The sequence below is a fragment of the Cucurbita maxima genome, unplaced genomic scaffold (assembly GCF_002738345.1).
Source record: "Cucurbita maxima cultivar Rimu unplaced genomic scaffold, Cmax_1.0 Cma_Scf00027, whole genome shotgun sequence".
Classification (NCBI taxonomy): Eukaryota; Viridiplantae; Streptophyta; class Magnoliopsida; order Cucurbitales; family Cucurbitaceae; genus Cucurbita; species Cucurbita maxima.
The window spans coordinates 1,735,870-1,757,866 of record NW_019272043.1 but is presented as its reverse complement, the minus strand read 5'-3'; the positions used below and the strand labels follow the sequence as shown (position 1 = coordinate 1,757,866).

Sequence of the window (21,997 nt, the reverse complement as noted above, 5' to 3'; positions counted from 1 at the left end):
ACTTTGAGAAGTTCTGGGATAATAACTCGCCACCTCGGTCGGTGTACAAGGTTCTTAGCTTGTGATCAGACCCGTTTTCAACGAGTCTTTTGAATTTCTTGAACGCACATAATGCCTCTCCTTTTTCTTTGAGCACGTACACCCACATCCAACGACTGTAATCATCAAAAAGTAAGAGAAAATACTTATTACCAGCAATCGATGATGGGGTGATCGGGCCACACAAATCTGCATGAACCAGTTGCAATGGTCACTCAACACGGAAGCTGGTTCTTATTGTCAATGGCAATAGATACTTTGGGAAGATGTTGATGAGGTGATCGAGCCACCCAAATCTGCATGAACCAGTTGCCATGGTCGCTTAGCATTGAAGCTGGTTTGATTGGGAACGATAGTCTTGCTTGTTTGGAGTACTAGATAACTTTCACACACCTGATTTGGGTGTATGATTTTAGGTAGCCCAGTAGCCATCTTCTTCTCTCCCATCATTTTGAGCATAGGAAAGTTCACGTGCCCAAGTCTTGCATGCCATAGCCAAGTTGGGCCTGCAAATTTGGTCAATAGAGAGATAGATTACAACAATATCATTAACAAACTTCCATTTCTATTAAACATTTTTATTTTATATTTGGTATATTTTAGATTAGATTAGAAGATTCAAAGTCTAAACATGCTTTTAGAAAAAATTTATGTGAATATTTTGAGATAGAAAAGTAAGATGATGCATTGGGTGGTTACAACAATATCATCCACATAAATACATTTGTAATCATTTTCCCTTTAAAACCCAACATTTGAGTGAGTACACAATTTCCCAAAACACTTTTGCAGTCCGACATCAAAGTCAGTTGTCGCGACTCTTTTCGTCGTCACATGCTCTCTCCGGAATCGAGTAGTCCCCAAGTGTATGTGTCGTTGTAAGAGGGTCGGTAATGTTGCGCACTACAAAACCAACTAGCTCGCCCATCACTTCCTTCTCCACTCTTCCCTCACTCAACTGAAGTAGCTCTTTCCCGATCCTTTAATATATTAGTTATGAAATATATTTTAATATTTTTTCTGGTAGGTAGGTTGTATCCTATTTGAAAGTTATGAATGTCGGAAAATATATACATTCGATCCCAATTCTATTTCTCATTCTTAATCGAGAAGGTGCCCAAAAAACCTCCTATTCACGTTGCCGCTCGCGTCGGAGGCGAATAGTTGATCGGAGGATGTCTGACCAACTACACGCCACCGCTCGTGGGTAGTTATCAGAGAAGATGAAAGAAGAAGGGAGTGGCGGCTATTGTGATAAAGGGGCATTTGTTTCTCCTTATATTCTCTTTTTTTTTTCTTTTATCTCCTAATTTTAGAATTTTTAATTGAATAACCCTAACAAAATAATAATAATTTCTGTAATTAATGTAATAAAATAAAATTAAAAAAAAAAAGAGAGAGAGAGAAATTAGTCTTTCCTTAAAAGGGAGGGTTTAATTATTTGTATCCTTTTACAAATTTCAAGGTTCTCTTTTCTTAAAGTCTGCTACTTTTGTTGTTTCTTATATTATGACAAATGCAATTACAATGCAAAAGAAAAAGTAGAAAAGGAAATTAAAATAATATAAAACATAGTCAAAATTAAAATAAATACAACCAAGAAAGGATTATCTTCAAAATTTAACAAAAAAAAAAAGAAAAAAAAAAGAAAAGAAATTAGATATAATGAGATGGTAAATTTAGACATTTTCAATGGGAGATGCTGAATTTTGATCTCCTAATTTTGTATTCTCCTTGTGTTGTTGCATGCTGCATTCTTTGCCACCTTCTTTCAACCCTTCACTTATCTTTTGCTCTTTGCTCTTCCCCCATAGCACAAAATATAGCCCTCCCACCAATAAAATTCCGCCCAAACCACTGCAATCACGACATCAAAATTGTAACTTTACTTTTGGGTTACTCGAGTTCACCCAACTAAATAATTTATATTCATAAATCGACCCAAATCTTTAGTTTTTTAAAAATTAAATCCAACTCAGATCGGAAATATAACAACGGCTCAAGTTCACTACTAGTAGAGATAAATAAGGTATTAGTACCTTCCAAGGGTGATACTGTCACCAAGAAGGATAGCGGAACAGACTGTGGTAATAACTAGAGAAAAGGGCGTAGACATTGCAAGAAAAACGGGGCCTTTCTTCTCAATTATCCATGCTTGAAGGCAATACGTAACAGCAGTCACCACAACACCCTACACCATAAATTCTCCTTATTTTTAATCCAAAATTCCACATCAAAAAAATCGCAAGAAGATGATGTTGGTAGAGAAAATTACACAATATGCCACTGAAAGAAGCCTAACATCCCACCCCAATTTCCATTCTTGAGGGTCTCTCTCCATTGCAATAGCAATAGCAAATGTTTGAAATGAACTCAACAAACACTGAAGATTTGTCAACACAAGCTTGGATGGATAGCTTTTGAGCACAAATGTCTGTTTTCAATGTAATTTTTATTAAACCTTTGAAAACAACAAAAGAAAAAAAAAAAAAAGAAGAAGAAAATGGGTACCTGAAGAACAATCCAAATGCCCCAAAGGGTATTGGAAGACAGCATCAAAAAGCAGCCCTTGAGCCAAGAGCTGGTGGAAGCTGCAGTGGCAGAGTGGGCGTGGGTGGCGGCGTTATGGGCAGAAAAGAGGTGATGATTATTGAACCATTTGAGTTGTGGGCCTTTGTAGAATGCCAATATCCCCACACCGCCGACGCATAAAACTATGCCTGCAAGCTTTGCTATTCCTGCTATGGACTTTAACCTCAACACCTCAAGCCTACAACAAAAATCAACAACATTTTATCTCAATTTCCACTCGATTTTCCTCTCTGTTCCTATCTGTTACGGAAAAGTTTTCTTATAAACGGTGTTTCGTTCTCCTTCCATCATCACAAATTTTTTTAGAGACTAAAAGATCGAACCAATTCTACCAATTACCTGAAAAGAATTATTCTTATAGATAAAAAAATGATCTTAAATGTCCAAAATACATTGTAACAATATTTTCTTATCTTTATTTCATTCAACTTTGACCCAAATTGAGGGAATCATCAAAGAATCCACCTTTTTAAAAAAATTTCACTAAAGTTGGAATGAAATACAATATTAAATTAAGTATAAAAGTACCAACAAAGATGTGTATAAATTCCAAACCTTTTACCGTTATCTTTCTTCTATTTCCTTAAATGTTATCATAATATTTGATTCAAAATCAATAAAACTAAACAATCTATAGCTTAAAAAAAATGGAAAGATTTAAATTTGTGTACCTAAGCAAAAGCGCGACGAAGAACGTTATAACCGGAAGACAATTCGTAGTGGCTGCCGCTAACGTTGCCGATGTATACACAAGAGCAACCCCATAAAGATTTAAAGAAACAGCAATCCTAAAAGCCATAAGAATCAAAAAAATTAGGGTTTTATTCGATAATTGAATCGATGTAAAGATAACATAAGTGAATTAATGAATAACATACCCAAAAAATGAAAGCAAAAATATTTTGCAGAAGGTGAAGAATGTCAAGGGTGGGGCAGTTTTCCTGAGAAACAAACAGAAAAAGAAAATGAAATTATTGAGAGAAAAAAAAAAAGAAAAGACAAGAGAGTACCATTTGAAAAAGAAGGTAACGGGAGAGAGAGAGATGGTGGCGAAGGCTTGGCGGTAGAAAGTGAAGATGAAATTGTTCATTCCGCCGTCAAAAGCGGCCTTGGAGAGAAGAAACATGGCGGCGTAGATGGTTTGAATGAGAATCGCGGCCGCCAATGGCTTGTTGTCATCCATGTTGTGAAGGTGTGAAGTGGGTTGGGCTGTTTTTGTTGATGAACAAACTGGTATTTATAGATACACCTGGAATCATTGGTGTGTATCCATCCATGTGCTTATAAATTGCCTCCCACTTCCTCCCCCCATTGCCTTATTGCTCCTATTCCAAAAGATATCTCTCTATTTATTTATTTATTTATTTTTAAATTCTTGTATTGGGGCCACTTTTTTTTCTACCTCAGTGGTCTCTCTCTTTTCACCAGTCCTATTTCTTCTTTTTCTTTTTTACTTTATTTTTATTTATACAATTTCTTCTCGTGTCGTTTTTTTTCTGGTCTCTGAGCTTTTAAAATCGTGTGGTCCTTTATTTGATATTTCAATTTATGGTCGGTGTAAAATACGTTATATATTTTTATTTTTTTTTCTTATAAAAATAATTTTTATGTCTCTTCTTTTTTAAAATATGTTATTCACCACGTTCAATTAATTATATATATATTTTGTTTGTAGATGGTCTAAAATCACTCTAGAATTTATGCATGCCAAACATCATTTAAATTATTCATTTTTCAAAAGGTATTATAGAAATATTGATTTTATTTTTTAAAAATTATTATATTTTAACATGCTTTAAAATTAAATTATTTGAAGAAGGTTCGTTTCAATTCAAAGAATGGCGTTTAAAAATGCTTTTTTTTTATTTATTAATTAATTTTCATGTTTTAAAATTACTTTGAAAGTTGGGAAGGTTTAGAATCTCAAGTTAATCAATCAAAAAAGTCTCAAGTCTCCTCGTAAGTTTAACTAATCTAGGGGTTGAATGACATAAAAAAAACATGAATGACATAAAAATACTCGGTAAATATCTTATCTATCTAGGTATGCAATTAACCATCCTAGCTAATCTAACTAGGGTGATTGTGCGGGTCAATTCTGATAAACCAAGCACCACTAGGACTCAGTCGGCGATTGTAACACTCAACTAAGTTTAAGATGGTTAAGAAAGGAATCCTAATGCCCTAGTAAAGTTTTGTATGAATCTAAGGCAATTGGAAAGGGAAAATGGCAAAATTGTCATTTTTCCAATTTGAGCGAACTTCTTAGAGTTTTAATTAATTAATTAATCCTTTGATAAAAAATTTAAAAATAGGAAATTACGAGAGGACACGTAGACTAATTTGTTATTACAGAAAAGCTCAACAAGATAATCCGAATTTTACTTTCCCTTGAAATGATTTCTTATCATTAGGGTTAAGTGTTCTTACCTCTCCTCTAGCCAATAGTTAAGTTTTTTTTTTTTTTTAATTATATGTAGTTTAGGTTCCATATTTAGAATCATTCAAGCTTTACACGATCGATCGATTTTACTTGTGGAGTGACTTGAAATATTTCATCAAGGTAATCTATATCTTACTTCCTTTATAGTAATTCCTTACCAACATGTGTATAAAATGCTTAGACGTGAAGAACGAACAAAGAAGCTTTGTTGGGTGTCGAGAACGACTGCTCGAGGAACATAATGGTACTGGTGTGCACCTTCATATGGTTCGATGTCATTATTTAATGCCTCTCTCTCTTTTTTTTCCTTTTAAAACTCAAATATGATTTTGACCTAGTCAACTTCCTAATTACCATCTAATCAAGGCCCAAATTTACTTCCAACCTCTGCCAAGTTGATCAAGTTGATAATTTAAAATGATAGTTTTTGTGATGTTATTAAGTTTAAAAATTTAGGTCTTATCGATTAATATAAAACTGCCTAAGTAATTCATTTATGCATGTGTGTCTTGAGTGTCTTGATAGAATAGATATTTAAAAATATTCGTGATCTTACTATTGGAGTTGAAAAATAAACATATACAATTATAGTTTCATGTTAATGAACGTTAAACTATATCTATAGTCTTAAGAACTAAATTTATTTTTGGGTGGGTTTGTGTAGCGACAAAAAAAATACGTATGGATTTTCTAGCGAGTTGCCAGAATCGTGAGGACCCACGCCCTGACTCGACACTAACTTGAGCGCACGCCTACCCTGTAATTGACCCGTAATTCGATCCATTTACTGGACTATGACTCATGTCCCTCTAGATTTGTCTCGACTTGGCATGTTCTGACGTCTCCAAAACGGTGATTTCGGCTTGGCTTACCAATCTTTAGCCGTTCTAGTTTTTTTGGACCTCTTTTTACCATTTTGGACCCTTTCGGAGTCGATTTTGACACTTTCAAAATTGTTTGAGGTTAGTAGGACCACGGTTTTGTTACTTTAAGTTATTTTAAGCCAAAATCATTTTTGGTTAACACCGTTGATGAATTCAATCATATATTATGCACTAACTCGATTTTATTGGTCGATTAAATAAGACGAGCAAATCAGGCAAATTATATGAATAGTTAGTAACTCCGGCTTAAGACAAACAAGTAAGTGACTCTAGTGTTGGCTTGATTGGACAAATTGTATGACATATGTTGCGCATGCCTCGTTTTTCCTTCACGTATCATGATTATGTTTGGTTGGAAAATCTTATGTCTATTATGCTATGTTATTATGTTGTGTTATGCTAAGCTATGTCATGTCATGTTATGCCATGCTATATTGTTCTATATTATAATGTGTTATGTCATGTTATAAATTATGTGATAATGGGATTATGCTATGCTGTAGAATGATGTTTATTATATTGATAATTTATGATGTATAAACCTCTATGCCATGTAAATTTTGTTAAGTATGAAATATATGACTAGAATTTTGTATGCATGTTTCACATGCTCGTTGTGTTATGTATGAATGGAGGTTTGACTTGCATCATAAACTTATGTGATGATTTTAAACTATGAGGAACTCGTGCATTTATGTGTGTCATATACATGAAGATACTTCCTTGTTATAATTAGTACAAATGCATACTATGATATTATGAGGGCCCTTACCCTCCGTGGTGTCTAGTAGCGTAAGCGCTCACTAAGCTGAAGAGCTAGGCCTAGGGGTACGTATGCGTGCCCACCTGGTGGGTCAATGTGCTTGTGCATAGACCATGTGTAGGGAAGTACTACACATCTAACCCTATCTAGACTAGAAAGTGAAGTTCAAGGCCAAGCCATGATACTTTTATGAAACGATAGGTCCCACCATACTGCATGTAATTGCATTTTACAACTTCAACAGTTGGGTTACTTAGTGAGTATTTCTTAAAATAATCAAGCCACGTGCTACTCTATTTTTTAGATAATGGTAAGCCACCCCTATACGGATGACGACGTCACAGAATTTGCCATGGGATCGAAACTAGGGTAGATGCATTCATGTTGTTGATAGTCTTTAGGTTAGATCAAGATATTGCTTTATTTTATATATTTATTTATTTAAATTCTTTTTTTTTTATTTTCCACCACAACGTTGTAATGATTTTATCATGAACGTTTAAGTTCTTGTCATCATTTATAAAATATTTTAAATAATTTTTTTTTTGCAAGTAATAGATATGTCATGCATGGGGTGTCTACCTTATTTTTAATAGAAAAATAAAGTCATTATAGTTTATATAACCTTTTGAAAAAAAACAAAAAAAAACTTTGAAATTTTGAATCTCGTTGAAAATCTTGCATTATAGGTTTTTCTTTTTTAAACTGCTATTACATTATATCCCTTTAAAAAGAACTTTCGTTCTCAAAAGTGTCTATATCCCGGAACAGCTCTAGGTATGTCTCCCTCATTTCATTCTTTCGTGGTTTCCTCTGCCCAGTGGTTTTGTCATAGTACCTTAACAAAGGCAATGTCTCTAGTGCATAGAGCTTTGATCTCATGAGCCAAGACCTCTTACTAGTCTCTCCTCATAACTCGAGTCCTTATCTGCCTGTATGGGCTCATAATCTATCAATTATATTGGGTCAATCATATAGATGCAGAACATCGGCACATGGAATACGTTGTACCGCATTGAGAGTGATGGTGGTAAGGCCAATCTATACGCGATAGTCCAATCCAAACTAGGGTTTTGAAGGGTCTAATGAAGCGTAGGTTAGCTTGCTCTTTCATGCGAACCTTAGTATGCCTTTCATTGATGGTATCTTCAGGAACACTTGTGTGAATCGAGTAAGTCAAACTTAGAACATATAAATGAACCTTTTACATCATCTCACTATATCAAGTAAACTTAAAATTTTGTGCATCGGTATCGGTCTAGACCGATTACATGCTTAAAATGGTCTACTAGTCCACATTCTTTAATATTTAGTATCTAAAGGAAACTAACTCTTTTTTTCAAAACTTACACTCTTAGAGTTTGGTATAAAGCTCACTATATATATATATCTATCTATCTGTCAAACAACTCTTTTTATCTTTAGTTAGCCTTCTATGATCGATATGAGCACTTCTATAAAACAAGTCTCAAAACCTCCTTGAATATCTGATCCATGGGAATTACATAAGTTATTGGGACATTAGTACTCAAAAGACCTTACAGTCACTCTTAACGATCATATTGAAACTCAATGAAAATCTTTGAAACATTGTTTTTCTTGGCTCCTATACTTAAGAGAACCGTTGGTTTTTAGAAGTGTACCTCTTCTTCATTGCTACCTTGATCAATTCCTTATATTCAATAAAATAGCCGCATGATTGGATCGTATCTCTTAATGATCAAAACTAATGTGTTCAATTGGAAATGCTAAGGTGTCAATATTAATGCTAAAAAACCTAAAATACTTCATTTAGTTTTAATTCCCAACTTTCTCACTTCCCTCACGGTGACTTACTTTCTTCTTTTAATATTTGTTTTTAGTTAGGGTTAACCCCTTTTTGTACCTAGTTTTGTAGTTAGACCTTGGTCTGGGGTTTTGAGTTCTTATCTCTTGGACACCCCCAAGAGAGCCGTGGGGTCCTATGGTTAGTTAACATATCAATCCTAACATATGTCCAAGACTGCATGTGTTTCCTACGACATAGTATAATACTTGCATCAAAGGCTTCATGCATTCCCTACAATACAATTTGCATACTTATGATTAGAGCTTCATGTGTTTCCTATTGACATAGTCTAAGCACCTATGCCTAGGGCTTCATGCATTTCCTGCAACGTAGTATGTGTCAAAGGGCCATCTTGCATTGTGTCACAACCTAACTATGAAGAGAGTAGATTGTGACCCTCACGTTGCGAATATCGCCAAGTAGCGCCCATTCGACCACACGAGAGCATAGATGAGTGCCATGATGTGACTGAAGAGGATGATGCATCATCTAACACACCACACAGAGTGGGCGTTGAAGAGAAGTTGAGATATAAGAAAAATAAGGGCAAAGAGTAGACAAGAATGCCAAAGATAGACTGGTTGAAGGATTGGGTAGAGCTCTAGGCCTTAACCTCAAAATTCGGGTTTTTGTAAGGAATTTGGGCATGTGGTTCTGAAGTTAAGTCTATTCATATGCAATTTGAATGTTCATCAAATTTGGTGTCAATCGGACACCGGACGGATGCTCCACAACACCGTGTGATAGTTCCTCAAAATGACATCTATATGTGGAGTATATAAAATGCCTCAAAATATCCTATAAGGAGATGCTTAGTTTCAGCTCTCTACCACCCCTGGGCCCTAAGACCTAAGGGATAAGGGAGTTACCATATGACACATGTGTGTGTCACAGTGAGAGCAAGCGTTATGAGACGAGTGTTCCTAGCGACTTTCTTTGAAATTGTTAGTGAAAGATTGAGAAAGATTGAGTGATTGAATGGTTGATGAGAAGATTATATTATGAAGAGCAAGAATGCTCTATATATATAGAGATAATACAAAAAGATATTTAGAAAATCTACCTAAAAATCTACAGAAAATATGGTAACAAAACAGTAAACATATCAAAAACTAAATCACTCTAACTATAAGGAGATTTAATTTGATATAAGAAGATTTAATTTGATACTAACTGAATCACTCCTAACTATAAGGAGATTTAATTTGATATAAGAAGATTTAATTTGATACTAACTGACAGCAATCTAAACAAATACGTGATTTTTAACAAGCTTTTTTTTAACACCTATCTTACTTCAATTATCTTTCTGTTTAGAGGTCGATCAACCAACTCTCAGGTTTTGTTTTTCTCGATCACCGAAAGCTCCTCCTCTAACAGGTGCATTATCAACCAAAGCATATTGTCATTCATCTTCAGACTCTTCTAGTCGTTCATCTTCAAACTCTTCTTATCATTCATCTTCAGACTCTTCTTGTCTTTCATCTTTAGACTCTTCTAGTTGTTCATCTTCAGACTCTTCTAACATGCTATCAAAGATTAAATTGTTTGGTGCATTAGAAATCTTATTCACCTTCGTCAGTTCTTCCCAATTTCATTGCTTATTTTCAGCAAAAAGAACATCTCGGCTCACAATAACACGACTAGTGTGTGGTTGAAAAACTCTATAAGCTTTGGATATAGTTCTATACCCAACAAAGATGACAGCTTCTATCTTTTTGCCAAGCTTATCATGCTTGACCTGTAGAATGTAAGTGAAGCAAAGACACCCAAATACTCTAAGGAACTTGAAAGAAGGTTCGTAACCATACCAAACTTCAAATGGTGTGAAGTGCTTCACAGCTTTTGTTAAAATTCGATTTTGCAAGTATACAACAGTGTTTGCTGCTTTTCCCCAAAAAAAAGTTTTGGAAGATCCTTCTCATGAAGCATGCATCTCATCATCTCCATTATGAATTTATTACTCATTTCACTGACGCCATTCTGTTGAGGAGTGTATGGTGTTGTCAATTGATGTTCAATTTCAGCCTCTTCACAAAACCTGTTAAAAGTTTTTGAAGTGTACTCCTTGCCATTATCTGATCTTATAGTCTGAATCAAGTATGTACCTTCATTCTCAACTCTGGATTTGAATTTCCAAAACACACCTGCAACTTCTGACTTTTGCTTCAACAAGAAGATCCAACACATTTTTGTTAGATCATCAATAAAAATAATATAATAAAGATTACCATTTAATGATGGTGTTCGCTGAGGACCACAAAGATCAATATGAACCAGTTACAGTTTTTTCGAGGCTCTCCATGCCTGTTTAGGAAAGGGTTACCTATGTTGCTTCCCAAAATTACAAGCACGGCAAGGAGGCATGTCATCATCAATGTCACCGAGTCCTTCTACCAGCTTCTTTGACTACATCTGATGCAAATCTCAATGATGAAAATGCCCAAGTCTTTTATGCCAAATCTCAGTGGCACTAGCTCTAATACCAATTGTTAGTGAAAGAATGAGTGATTGAATCATTGATGAGAAGATTATATTATGAAGTGCAAGAATGCTCTCTATATATATACAGATAATACAAAAAGATGTTTAGAAAATCTATCTAAAAATCTGGAGAAAATAAACCAGTAAACAAATAAAAAACTAAATCAATTCCTAATTATAAGGAGATTTAATCAGATACTCACTGACAACAATCTAAACAAAAACGTGATCTTTAACAGAAATGAGTTTTTCAAGGACAGTATCAAACACCATGGGTATGTCGGTATTGCACCCTAGCCTCGGTGTTAGAGGTTGAATTATACGCCCATTGTTCAATACGATATTCGTAAATGACATGGAATAGGCATCGGAGGGCCAATGGCTCAATAGAACTTGAATTTATGAATGTTTGGGACGTTCAAAGATATATATATATATATATATATATATATATATATATATCCCTTTTAGGTTTAATATAGGTTTAATATATCGTGAACATTTAAAAAAAAAAAAAAAATCTTAACATTTAATATATTTGATATGTTGTAAGATAAGATATATTCATAGATATGATTATCTACTAAATAATTTGTTTATGATCCAATCATAAACTAAGTCTGTCTCGAGCGAGTGAGAGGGTGGGGCCCATTGTTCAAATCGCGAAATCGGCACTTAAAGAATTATTCATCTACTTACTCTATATGTGAAGGAGTGAATTATTATCTTTTTCCAACTATCTATTTGGTCAAGTCTCCAAAATGGTAGTCATATTAAATCGGCTACAAAAGTGATTCTCACCCATGCAAATCAGTCCTTATAGACACGAGTTCATAACTCAATCAAGATTAAGATTAAATCGCACATAATCATCCCGTGAAATATTATTCTTTTCAATTAACGGATTTATAAAGAGATTAAATATTTCGTGGTCCAGTTTTATACAAACTCATTATATAGGATAACTTCACCCACATGTCTTCACATTCGATTTACCTCAAATCATTTGTAACAATTACAAAATTGGCCGTATCAATAGTGTTACTAGGATAAGTCATAGGTTATTACTTGAACATGATCTTACTGGAGTACAAATTTACCATAATAACCTTGAATCCTACGTAATTATTGGATAATGTTACCCATAATGTAAAATAAAAAATTACTTTATTCATAACTAAAAAACTAGGACCTTACAGGCACAAATCCCAATAGAATCAACTTGCTTCCTTCACCAGAACCCTTAAAGTTTTAATCCAGCTTTCCAACAAAGCTATTTTTCATTTTATTTTGTTTTTTGTGGAAAGAAATAAATGCATACAAAATAGGTGATGTTGAGCCCTTGGTTGCATTTGCATGTAGGCCCCTTGTAGACGTTTGAAGTTAGCTTGAAACACGTGCATCTAAGTTTTACTACGTAGTTATGCTGTTTATATGTTGGCTTGGATAGGGCGGGGTTGGTGCACTCTCTCGAGTTTGGCTTTGACCTGCCTCTATTTCAACTCAAACAATTTATTCTCCCTTGCTCCAAATCCTTAGAATTAATTGGCCTAAAATGGGAGAAAATTGAACCGAAAAAATGGAGAAAAAAGATGGCTAAAATGGAGGTAGTGATTAGGCACTTCCATGAAGTCCATCGAATCATTGGAAATTGTGCGACCATTCAGACCAAATTTTATTCTTTTTACCTTGACCATAATAATAATTTGGTAGTGGTTAGACACTTCCATGAGTCCAACGAATCCTTGAAATTGTGCGACCATCGAGACCAAATTTTTATTATCTTTTATAATGTTGTCCATAACAATAACTTGGTAGTGATTAGGCACTTCCATGAAGTCCAATAAATCATTGAAAATTGTGCGACCATAGGGACCAAATTTTTATTATCTTTTATAATGTTGATCATAACAATAACTTAGAACATTGACTTTCAACCTTGACTAAAACAATAATAGTTATCTTTATTTGATTAAGAATAATATTACCAAAAAAAATTAAATAAATAAAAGGGAAAGTTGGAATATTTTTTATTGTTTAACCAAATAATAATAATAATAATCTTTTTTTTTTTCCTCATACTTTTTGAGTTGATTCAAAGTCAAGTATGGCCATCAAACACCCACTCATCACGATGAACATTTTTCAAATTTGGGGTGGAAAGGACGCCATTCCTAAAGCATAACCAATATTGAATGAGATAGAGAAATCTAATTTGGCTACTGCTCTTTTAACTAAATAAAACATGATCAACGATTGTTCTTCGTGTTTATTGAATTAAAAAAAATTTATATATTTTATTGTTTTGGAGGACAAAATTTGTACACATCACGATGAATATGTATATATACAAATTCGAAGCCAGAAAAGAAATAGAAAGGGAAGAGATATGTTGCATGAATAGAATGGAGAGGAAGGAAAAAGGGGAAGAAAGGTGATTCACAACTTTAACTTTGTGTTGGGGTCAATAAATTTATATTCCCAACAAAACACATCAATCACCTATTCAAAAAGAAAAAGTGAAAAGAGAAAAAGAAATCCATGCAATTGACGTAACGTTAACAGCATCGAAATTGTTTTTTAAGAAAAAAAAAAACACACAAAATCCTTCCAATTAGAAATCATCTTTGATTTGGATCCGTGTATAAAAAATGCTTTTTTATACTAACCTTTTAACGACAAATGGAATATATTTAAAATTGAATATTGTTCCATGTGATTGTTTTCATATTCGATTTCGATCCTAAGCTTAATATGATCTGTATTCCAACGAGTGAAATTTCAAAAGATTTGGAGCATCGATTGAGCAAGAATAGAAATGACTAAGGCACACACGATTATGTTAGTAGTCATTTAGATTCTTTTGAGTGATCCTTCGATATGCTAACATGTGAGAATGAATTATCTTATGTAAGCTAGAAAATGCATCTTCAGGGCATTGAATTGAGCTGAAATAATAAACATGTTATGTATGATGCTTGCGAATGTTTGAAAGGCCGTAGAATGAGATTTCTGAATTCTGTGCTACATGAGATGCATTTTGCATTGAAAATGAGAATGATACTTTATATGATTGATTGATTTACCCTCCTTATTTGAGCATGCATAAATGAACATATATAAGAATAGGGTGATATGATCAACTAGGTTGGGAAACTTCCAATAGACCAAGCACATTAATCAAAGGATAGAATCTTAGTGCTATCAAAAATAGATTACCTTCGAGAGGTAGTCGAGAGAGTCTGAGATTTAAATTGCTTAGACGCTTTAAGAACCTAATTAACCTCAATAGCACTCAAGAAAGGCTAAGAAAACTGATCATGCCAATAGTAGTTACAATATCAACTAGAGCCAACTCGCTTTCTATTTCTTTGGATACCTCATTAGCACTATTTAGTGACCTAGGTCAAACCTAGTAGTGCTTCTGTCAAGCCATAGGTATTCACAATCTCGTACCTTCGAGCTTGACCCAAAACGATCAGAAAGGATAACACGTTAACGTGACAAAAGGGACCACAAGTGCAAACGGGCTAAGGGCCTCCTAAATCGGGTTGGAACTCCATAAATCCATCTTGAAAGAGAACGAGAGACCACACAGGTAGGCTTAGTAGCTAGCTAGCCTATGCGATCCCTCTCCTAAATTATTTGACTTTATGGTTTCTGTGGAAGAGTCGCTAGTTAGCCTTCCACAGAAATGTTGAGAGAGATGATGTCATTTTGTATTATGAGATGATTATGATGTGATCGTGCCTTTACATACAAATATCGATGATTCACTTCCACGGCAAATTAAACTAGCCAAGTCGGAAGAACATAGAAATTAGCTCAACCTTAAATTCACATATGTCGTATAGATATCCGTGACATTAGGAAAGGTGAACAACTTATGGACCCTAATTGAATTTTATGAAAGAATGAAAATGATGTCAAAACTCAGTTGGTTTTGGGACGTGCAAGAGAACCGTTCGAAACTTTGAGAACTCCCATGAGCTCAAATAGTTATAGAATCTAACTCAAAGCTCCTAAAAGCTAGAGAAAAGTCCATGATAACTTACTAGGTCAAGGATGCGATGAGAACCTACAACCTACAAGTAGGTTGCTTACTCAGTCATTTATACTCACCACAAACTACTTTTCTTTTTCTAGTGACTATTGATTGTTCGTCAAGATGGGAGGATTGATCGGGAGATGTGTGTTTATAGAGGAGAGTCGTTTTGGAGACATTCGTCCCATGTGTTAGGGGTTTTCATTTGTACATTTGTGTATCTCATTCTTTGGTCTCCATTTTGTGTTTAACTTTTGAACAACACTTTTGTTTGTAAATGTCTTTGATTTTATCCTTTAAATTCAGTGTTCAGTGTTGTTTATTTTTCAATTGTGTTAATTCATGTCAGTCAAGATCGTGGTAAACGATTCAAAACCTTGTAAAATGGGTTGTGACACATCGAGAGTGTTCATTCTTGAAAACAATCATGCATCACCTCTTTCCCTTCAAAGAATTTTCTGCATTTTTTTAAGTGAAGAACAAACTCATGGCTCATCGAGTTGGGTTGAGTCAAACTCAACCCGTTAGCAGGAGCTAGCAGCCAAGAGATGGCACACAGGTCTATATGAATGAAGCCCAGCAACCCACACAAAGCTTCAGCAACCAGCCCCACGATTGCCAGCCACCAAGAACCAAGCCTAGAGACGTCTTCAGCAAATAATCGACATGCGAATGGTGCATCATCGTGTAGCAAAACTTTCTCTAACTGTCTGCATTCAATCACCTTAACTTAATGTACATTAAATCATGGAAACAGGTATACACGCACGTTCAACTGGATGATAACATTTATAAGACACCCTAAGCACATATCACAAAATTTTCATCCTCCTTTCTAGCATAATTATATATAGAATAGTAGTAAATAGTCCAAAACAATAATCATGATACAATTTTGATATACCTACATCGATCTTCTCGAAGTGGAAGTGCCTCATGTTCTATGATGTGTATAGGGTTTGAAGTGTACTTCTGCAACATGGAACACATTATTTATAGTGGCAAGAGTTGGTGGTAATCGGTACGCTACAAGTCCTGGTCTCTCAAGGATCTTGAAGGGACCTATGAAACTTCGACTTAGTTTGCCCTTATTTTTGAATCTTAACACTCCTATCATAAATGCATCCTTTAAGAATATATGATCACCCATAGCAATTCGAGGTCTTTCTTATGAGAGTTTGCATAACTCTTTTGTCGGCTTTGTGTAGTAAGTATTTGTTGCCTTTTCTAGCTTCATAAGCTATTGTGTGCCTACTTCTTCCCAAAATTGATGTCTAACAACTTCGCCCATACAGAACCTCAAGACCGTGTCATTTGGATAGTTGTCCGATACTTTTATTGTAGGTGAACTCTATAATGGGTAGGTTCTCATCCTAGCAACTTGTGAAATCCATTATACAAGGCTTCAACATGTCTTTTAGGATTTGATTCAACCTTGCGATTTGTCCATCCGACTGGGCGTTAAAATCTGTATCAAATTGGAGATGCATACCTCAACATTTTTGGCATAACCTTCAAAAAAATGTGAGGTGAACTTAGTATCTCGCTCTGAAATGACTAAAATTGGCACAATGTGGAAATGAACTATCTCTCTACAATATAACTGAGCCCACCAATCTTCATGGTACATGGCTTTCCGAGGAATAAAGAAAACTTTTTTTGTGAGTCTATCCATAACAACCCATATGACGTTAAAGCCTTGCTTTTTTCTTGGCAGACCCGAGATAAAAATTCATGCTTACTTCCTCCCACTTCTACTGAATTTCATCCTATACTCTTTACTTGGCACTATTTTAGCTTCATCTAGCCGGTATAGGATCTCGATGTCATAATCATTCAGCAGCTCATTCAGTAGCTCCAACCACTTTCTCTATCTCAGGTTCATCTCCTTAACCTTTTCCCCATTTAAATACTTTAGGTTTTTATGGTTAGTGTACGCTGACTCCTTTTCTCTATATTAGTAAGGCCACCATGTCTTCAACGCGAACACCACATCCGCAAGTTCTAATTCGTGGGTGTGATAGTTATGTTCGTACTTCTTCAGTAGTTTGGAGGTGTAGGAAATTACTTTTTCTTTTTGTATAGGCACCCACCGTAGTCCCTTTCCTGAAGTATCGCTATATGCTACGTGATTGTCTATCCCATTTGGTACGGTGAGAACTGACACAGTCACCAACCTTAGCTCTAATTCTTGAAAACTTTATTCACATGTCCGGAGTCCAGTTTGCTCTTCTTGGTCAATAAGAGTTATTGTTGCAAATATCGTAGAGAAGCATGTGAGAATAGTGGAACATTACATCCCCCTTCCTTAGGTTTAGTTACAAAATATTTGAATGTTGAACAAGCTCAATAAAACTGTACCTCCAAAGCTTATGGAAGTTTCTCTCACTCACTTTGGCGTTATTCTCCTCTACTTCTGCTGTGATCGCCCTGGGATCTCCGTTTCTACTATGCCTCCTGTTGAGTGTTGACAAACTTCTTTTTCCTCTTAGGTTAACTTTCCTTAAATAGTGCCATCATTGCCTAAATTTTAGGGTTGATGTAGCCTCTTTTCCACGTGTTTTGTGCTCTGCTTACATCAGCGGCTTACTTATGGTGTAACAACTCTATTTTTTTTTTTTTTTTAAAGTAAAATAAGGTTTTCACTGCAGGCACAATGTTCGTCAAAATCATGCATACAACCATCAGTTTGGAAATGCCTTAAAATATACCTTAGAGATAGGTATGGTGTCATCTTTCCACCACCTCTGGGTCCTGTGGCCCGAGTGAGCTAACTTGTAATACATGCGTGTGTCACAGTGAAGACGAGTGTTCCGAGACGAGAGTCTTAGACACTTCTTTTGAAATGAGTTTTTCAAGGATAATACCGGATCGCACATGTGTGTCAGTATTGTGCCCCAACCCATGTATCTAAGGTTGGATTATGCACTCGTTATCCGATACGAAGTCTATAATTGACATGTCATGGGACGGGAAGGTCAATGCCTCGATAGAACTCGGATGGATAGATGTTTGACATTTCTCAACGTTATGAGCAACACGTAGTCCCATTCTTGATGACATGATTGAGGGAGCTGCGATTGTCAATGATGCCCCATGACTTGGATTGACGTCAAGACATGTGGGTCATGTTAATTGGGAACCAAGATGACATGATGAGATGCGATGTTTGATTGAGAGACCTTGGCCCCGAGAGGCAAGTCAACTGTGACGCAGAATATTGAACATGCATGCGCAGGTGGCGTGTGTGGCCAAACAAGCTTAGATTTCACACAAGTGATGTTGGTTGGCAAAGACAAACCTCTCTAAGTTCAATGAAACCACAAAATCGAATGAAAAATGAATATGGGACTTGGTTCTTCTTAAGCTTTGTCGTGTGCATGTTAAGATCACGACGCCGGATGGTTAAAAAAGTACGACTGTGGCACGTGGTTGTCAACGAAATGCATGTGATCCCTCGTGTCTTCTTAGAACTTGTAATACCCCTAATTTTCTTGCCTATATTAGAGGCATCACCACATGCATGCCTTAAATAACATACGTGGAGATCTAAAAATAAAATATTTTTGAATGATCCTGATATGAACCAAGAGACATCAATCATACAATATGCTTCAATGAAGATGTGAAGAAAATATTGTTGAAATTATCAAAAGATATTCAATTCATGCCACATTGAAGAAGAAGGAAATTTCATGTTTTGAATTTTGGGTGGATTACAATTTAGAGTAATTTAGAGTTAATGTACTTCATTAATGTATTTTAAGACTTTTAATTTACTTTAGGTTACAATTAGTTAATTAAGGCCCTTAAGTATGAATGTTACACTCTGGAATGCATTTAGTAGTTTCATTTTGAGGCTATATAAAGCCATGTATGTTGTATTTGTGAGTAGACTTGAAAATACAGTAAAAAAAAGCATTTGTGCTTTTTAGCTAATGGCTAAGTTTCTTTCCAATTCTATGTAGTTTAGGTTGCATGTAGAATTATTCAAGCTCAACATGATCAATCTTGCTTGTGGAATGATTCGAATCTCAAACAAGTGTTCTTGCCTTGAGATATTTGATCAACAAGAATCATTCAAGTTAGACATGATCGACCTTGCTTGTGAAGTGATTCGAATCTCAAACAATGCTCTTGCCTTGAGATATTCGATCAACAAGGTAATCCGAATCTTACTCTTCTTCTAGGGATTTCTTATCTTATCAGATCCCATGGACATACACATTTAATTTAAAACAAGAAACAAAAATAATCGTCTTCAAATACGAAACATGAAAAAAAAAAAAAAAAAACTACCAATCAACTACAAAATGAAAATCAATGCATACTACGGGCATAGTTTGACTTTCATGGCTATTTTAGCATTCTTCATCATTCGTCTAAGGGCGTTTACCTAAAAAATAAGGATAACACGTGGCTTGAGTATTTTAAATACTCATTAAGTCACCCACGATAATTAAATTTATTTCATGTTTTCATTGTTTCTAAATTTTTGTTTAGTAATAAAACTTAAATTTAAAAAATAGGTCGATGCTGTGAGAGGTCGATGGAAAGAAGTTTGGGAAATCTAACTTTGGTTTTCTTTTCTTTTGTTTTTTTATTTAAATAAATAAATTAATTAACCTATTTATTTTGTTTCTTTTTACCATTGTTACAGACCTCTTCTCTTTAATCATTTATCTTTTCCAATTAAATTTTAATAATCTCATAGCTGGGATTGACATCATTTAATCTATAAAAAGTAAATATGCTTTGTAGATAAATAAATAAATAAAAAAAAAGCATTAATTTTTAATATGCTCATTAGATAGGAATCTTGGATTTGATTATCAAAGAATATATAGAAAGTGTCTTTTCAAGTTATTTTGATTAATAAATTCTTCAACTTAATTTAAAAGATTGATATCTTTTTAAGAATAACTCCTATCCTTTTTAATTTTATTACATGGGGATTTTAACTAAAAATAATCTAACTTTGTTTAATTATTATTATTATTATTATTATTATTATTATTTTTTTTTTTTTGTATGGGTAGGCCATAAAATTGTTAATTTAAAATATTCAAATTAGTATTTAATATATTAAATATAAAAAAATATTGAATTGGACGTTCTCAAATTAAAAAAAAAAAGGACATATATTTTTGATATTACATAAAATATTAAAATTTAAATAAGCTTTAAATGATTAGAAAGTATTCCACCAGTTTTGATAAAATATCTCTTTACCTATTTCTCTCCCTTTATTAGAAAGAAACTCGTATTCTCTCCATAATCATGTTGACCTCTGTTAAGGATATTTAGTAATAAATTATAGTTTACTATATATATTATATTTGATATTTTATTATAAGGCAAATATTAGATAAATAAGATAACTTCACACCATTTAGGTGTGGTGGAATAATCAAACATTCACAACCTCTCACAAGCCCTTCAACATTCCCCACCCTAATAAATTTTTGCCTCATAGCTCTTCTAACATTTCTCACGTTTTTCTCGGCCATTTCAAAAGCATAATCTTGCATGAGGTTATGAATGGATACAAAAATGATATTTTTATTAAGTCAATCAAACTTTGAAGTAGAAGATAGGTACGTGAATGGATTGAAATAGCTCCATAACGACATAAAGGACGAAGAGTGACCGCAATAGAGTTTAATAATAAAAGTATTGAAGAGTGATTAATTTTTCTAATTAGAAAGATTCTAAAAAATGGGTAAAAAATGATAATTAATATAATAAAATAGTTCATCAAATATTATCAAGATTAAATATGAAAGAGTTAGAAAATATAACACCGTAGTTCTATCTAGACATAGTTTAATAAATAAAATATCTAATACCATTTTTAAGAATCGAATGGTTCACATTCCCGCTCAACTAAAAAAACACTTAGAACTCTGAAATTCAAAATAATAATGGAAAATTTGAAGATTGAAAAGGGAAAAGAAGTGCCTAAGCATCAAAACCAAATAATTGAGAATTGATTGGTTTGCTTCAATAATGCAATAAACCCTATGGTCCTTTTGATTGAATAGGGAAGAGGAAGGAAGTTGATGTAAAGCCAAAGCAAAAAAATGGATTTGAAAGACAAGGACATGAATCGATGAGTCACCACCATCCTAGTTGTAATCCATACAATATTATATATTGTATACTCAAGTTTTAAGATAAAGCAACAAAAGAACTTGATTTTCTTTTGTTTTTTTTCCAGAAAATAATAAAGAGAAGACAAGTTTTTGAATTAAATCAAAACGTGTATAATTTAGTGAGTGAATGATTGACAGACTATCATCCTCTATTATCATTCTCTCCATTTTATACCAAAACATAAAAGATGCAAATGCATGCATTGGATATCTAAACCAAAAGGACCACTCACTTTAAACACCTTTTTTCACTTCTTCTTTGCTATTATTACCTAATAAACCCAACCAACAAAACATGAGTACTAGGTTCTTACTCAGGATAATCAAAACAGATATTTGGATCGCATCATAACGCACACATTCGAAAAGGTTTTTTTATTAGATATAATCATCTCGGTTTAGGGTATAATACAAAGGGCTTATATTTTAATTTATATTTTATACCACAGTTCAGCTGGGAATGTTTAAAATAAACTCGTGTTAGGGTTGTGAAATTTATTTATTCTTAGTTGGTTTTGGATAAGGAAAAGAAGCCACATCCATTTATTATTTTGTAGTCACGAAGTTTAGGTCTGAATTGATGTGATTGAATGGCAGTGATGGATGGCTGAAAAGGCATGGATCTTGAAGTATTTTGCAATATGAAAAACGCAGCTAGGCCCATCCTCACTGACAGGAACTTCCAGTTGAGATTTGCGAGTATCCAAAGGACATTTTGAGTGAGCTTTTTTGTCCGCGTGTTTCCTTCGCGAGCACGGAACTGA

At 34.2% G+C, this 21,997-nt stretch overlaps 1 protein-coding gene across 1 annotated transcript; it reads right to left on the bottom strand.

Annotated features, from left to right (window-relative positions):
- Positions 1-1,658: 1,658 nt before the first annotated feature.
- LOC111499933 (WAT1-related protein At5g64700-like) lies at positions 1,659-3,926 on the bottom strand. Its single transcript, XM_023151662.1, has 7 exons — positions 3,642-3,926; positions 3,510-3,572; positions 3,303-3,419; positions 2,551-2,809; positions 2,315-2,473; positions 2,079-2,230; positions 1,659-1,896 (listed from the first exon to the last, which is right to left on the bottom strand). Exons 1-7 carry the CDS (start codon positions 3,812-3,814, stop codon positions 1,719-1,721), a joined length of 1,101 nt encoding a protein of 366 aa, XP_023007430.1. The 5' UTR covers positions 3,815-3,926; the 3' UTR covers positions 1,659-1,718.
- Positions 3,927-21,997: the final 18,071 nt, after the last annotated feature.

Excerpts from the sequence above, each read along its gene's own strand:
- LOC111499933 (XM_023151662.1), bottom strand. The coding sequence starts at position 3,814 with ATGGATGACAACAAGCCATTGGCGGCCGCGATTCTCATTCAAACCATC. Across the intron at positions 3,573-3,641 it reads GTTACCTTCTTTTTCAAATG|GAAAACTGCCCCACCCTTGA; the intron begins GTACTCTCTTGT and ends TTTGTTTCTCAG. Across the intron at positions 2,231-2,314 it reads TTCTTTCAGTGGCATATTGT|GGTGTTGTGGTGACTGCTGT; the intron begins GTAATTTTCTCT and ends TTTATGGTGTAG.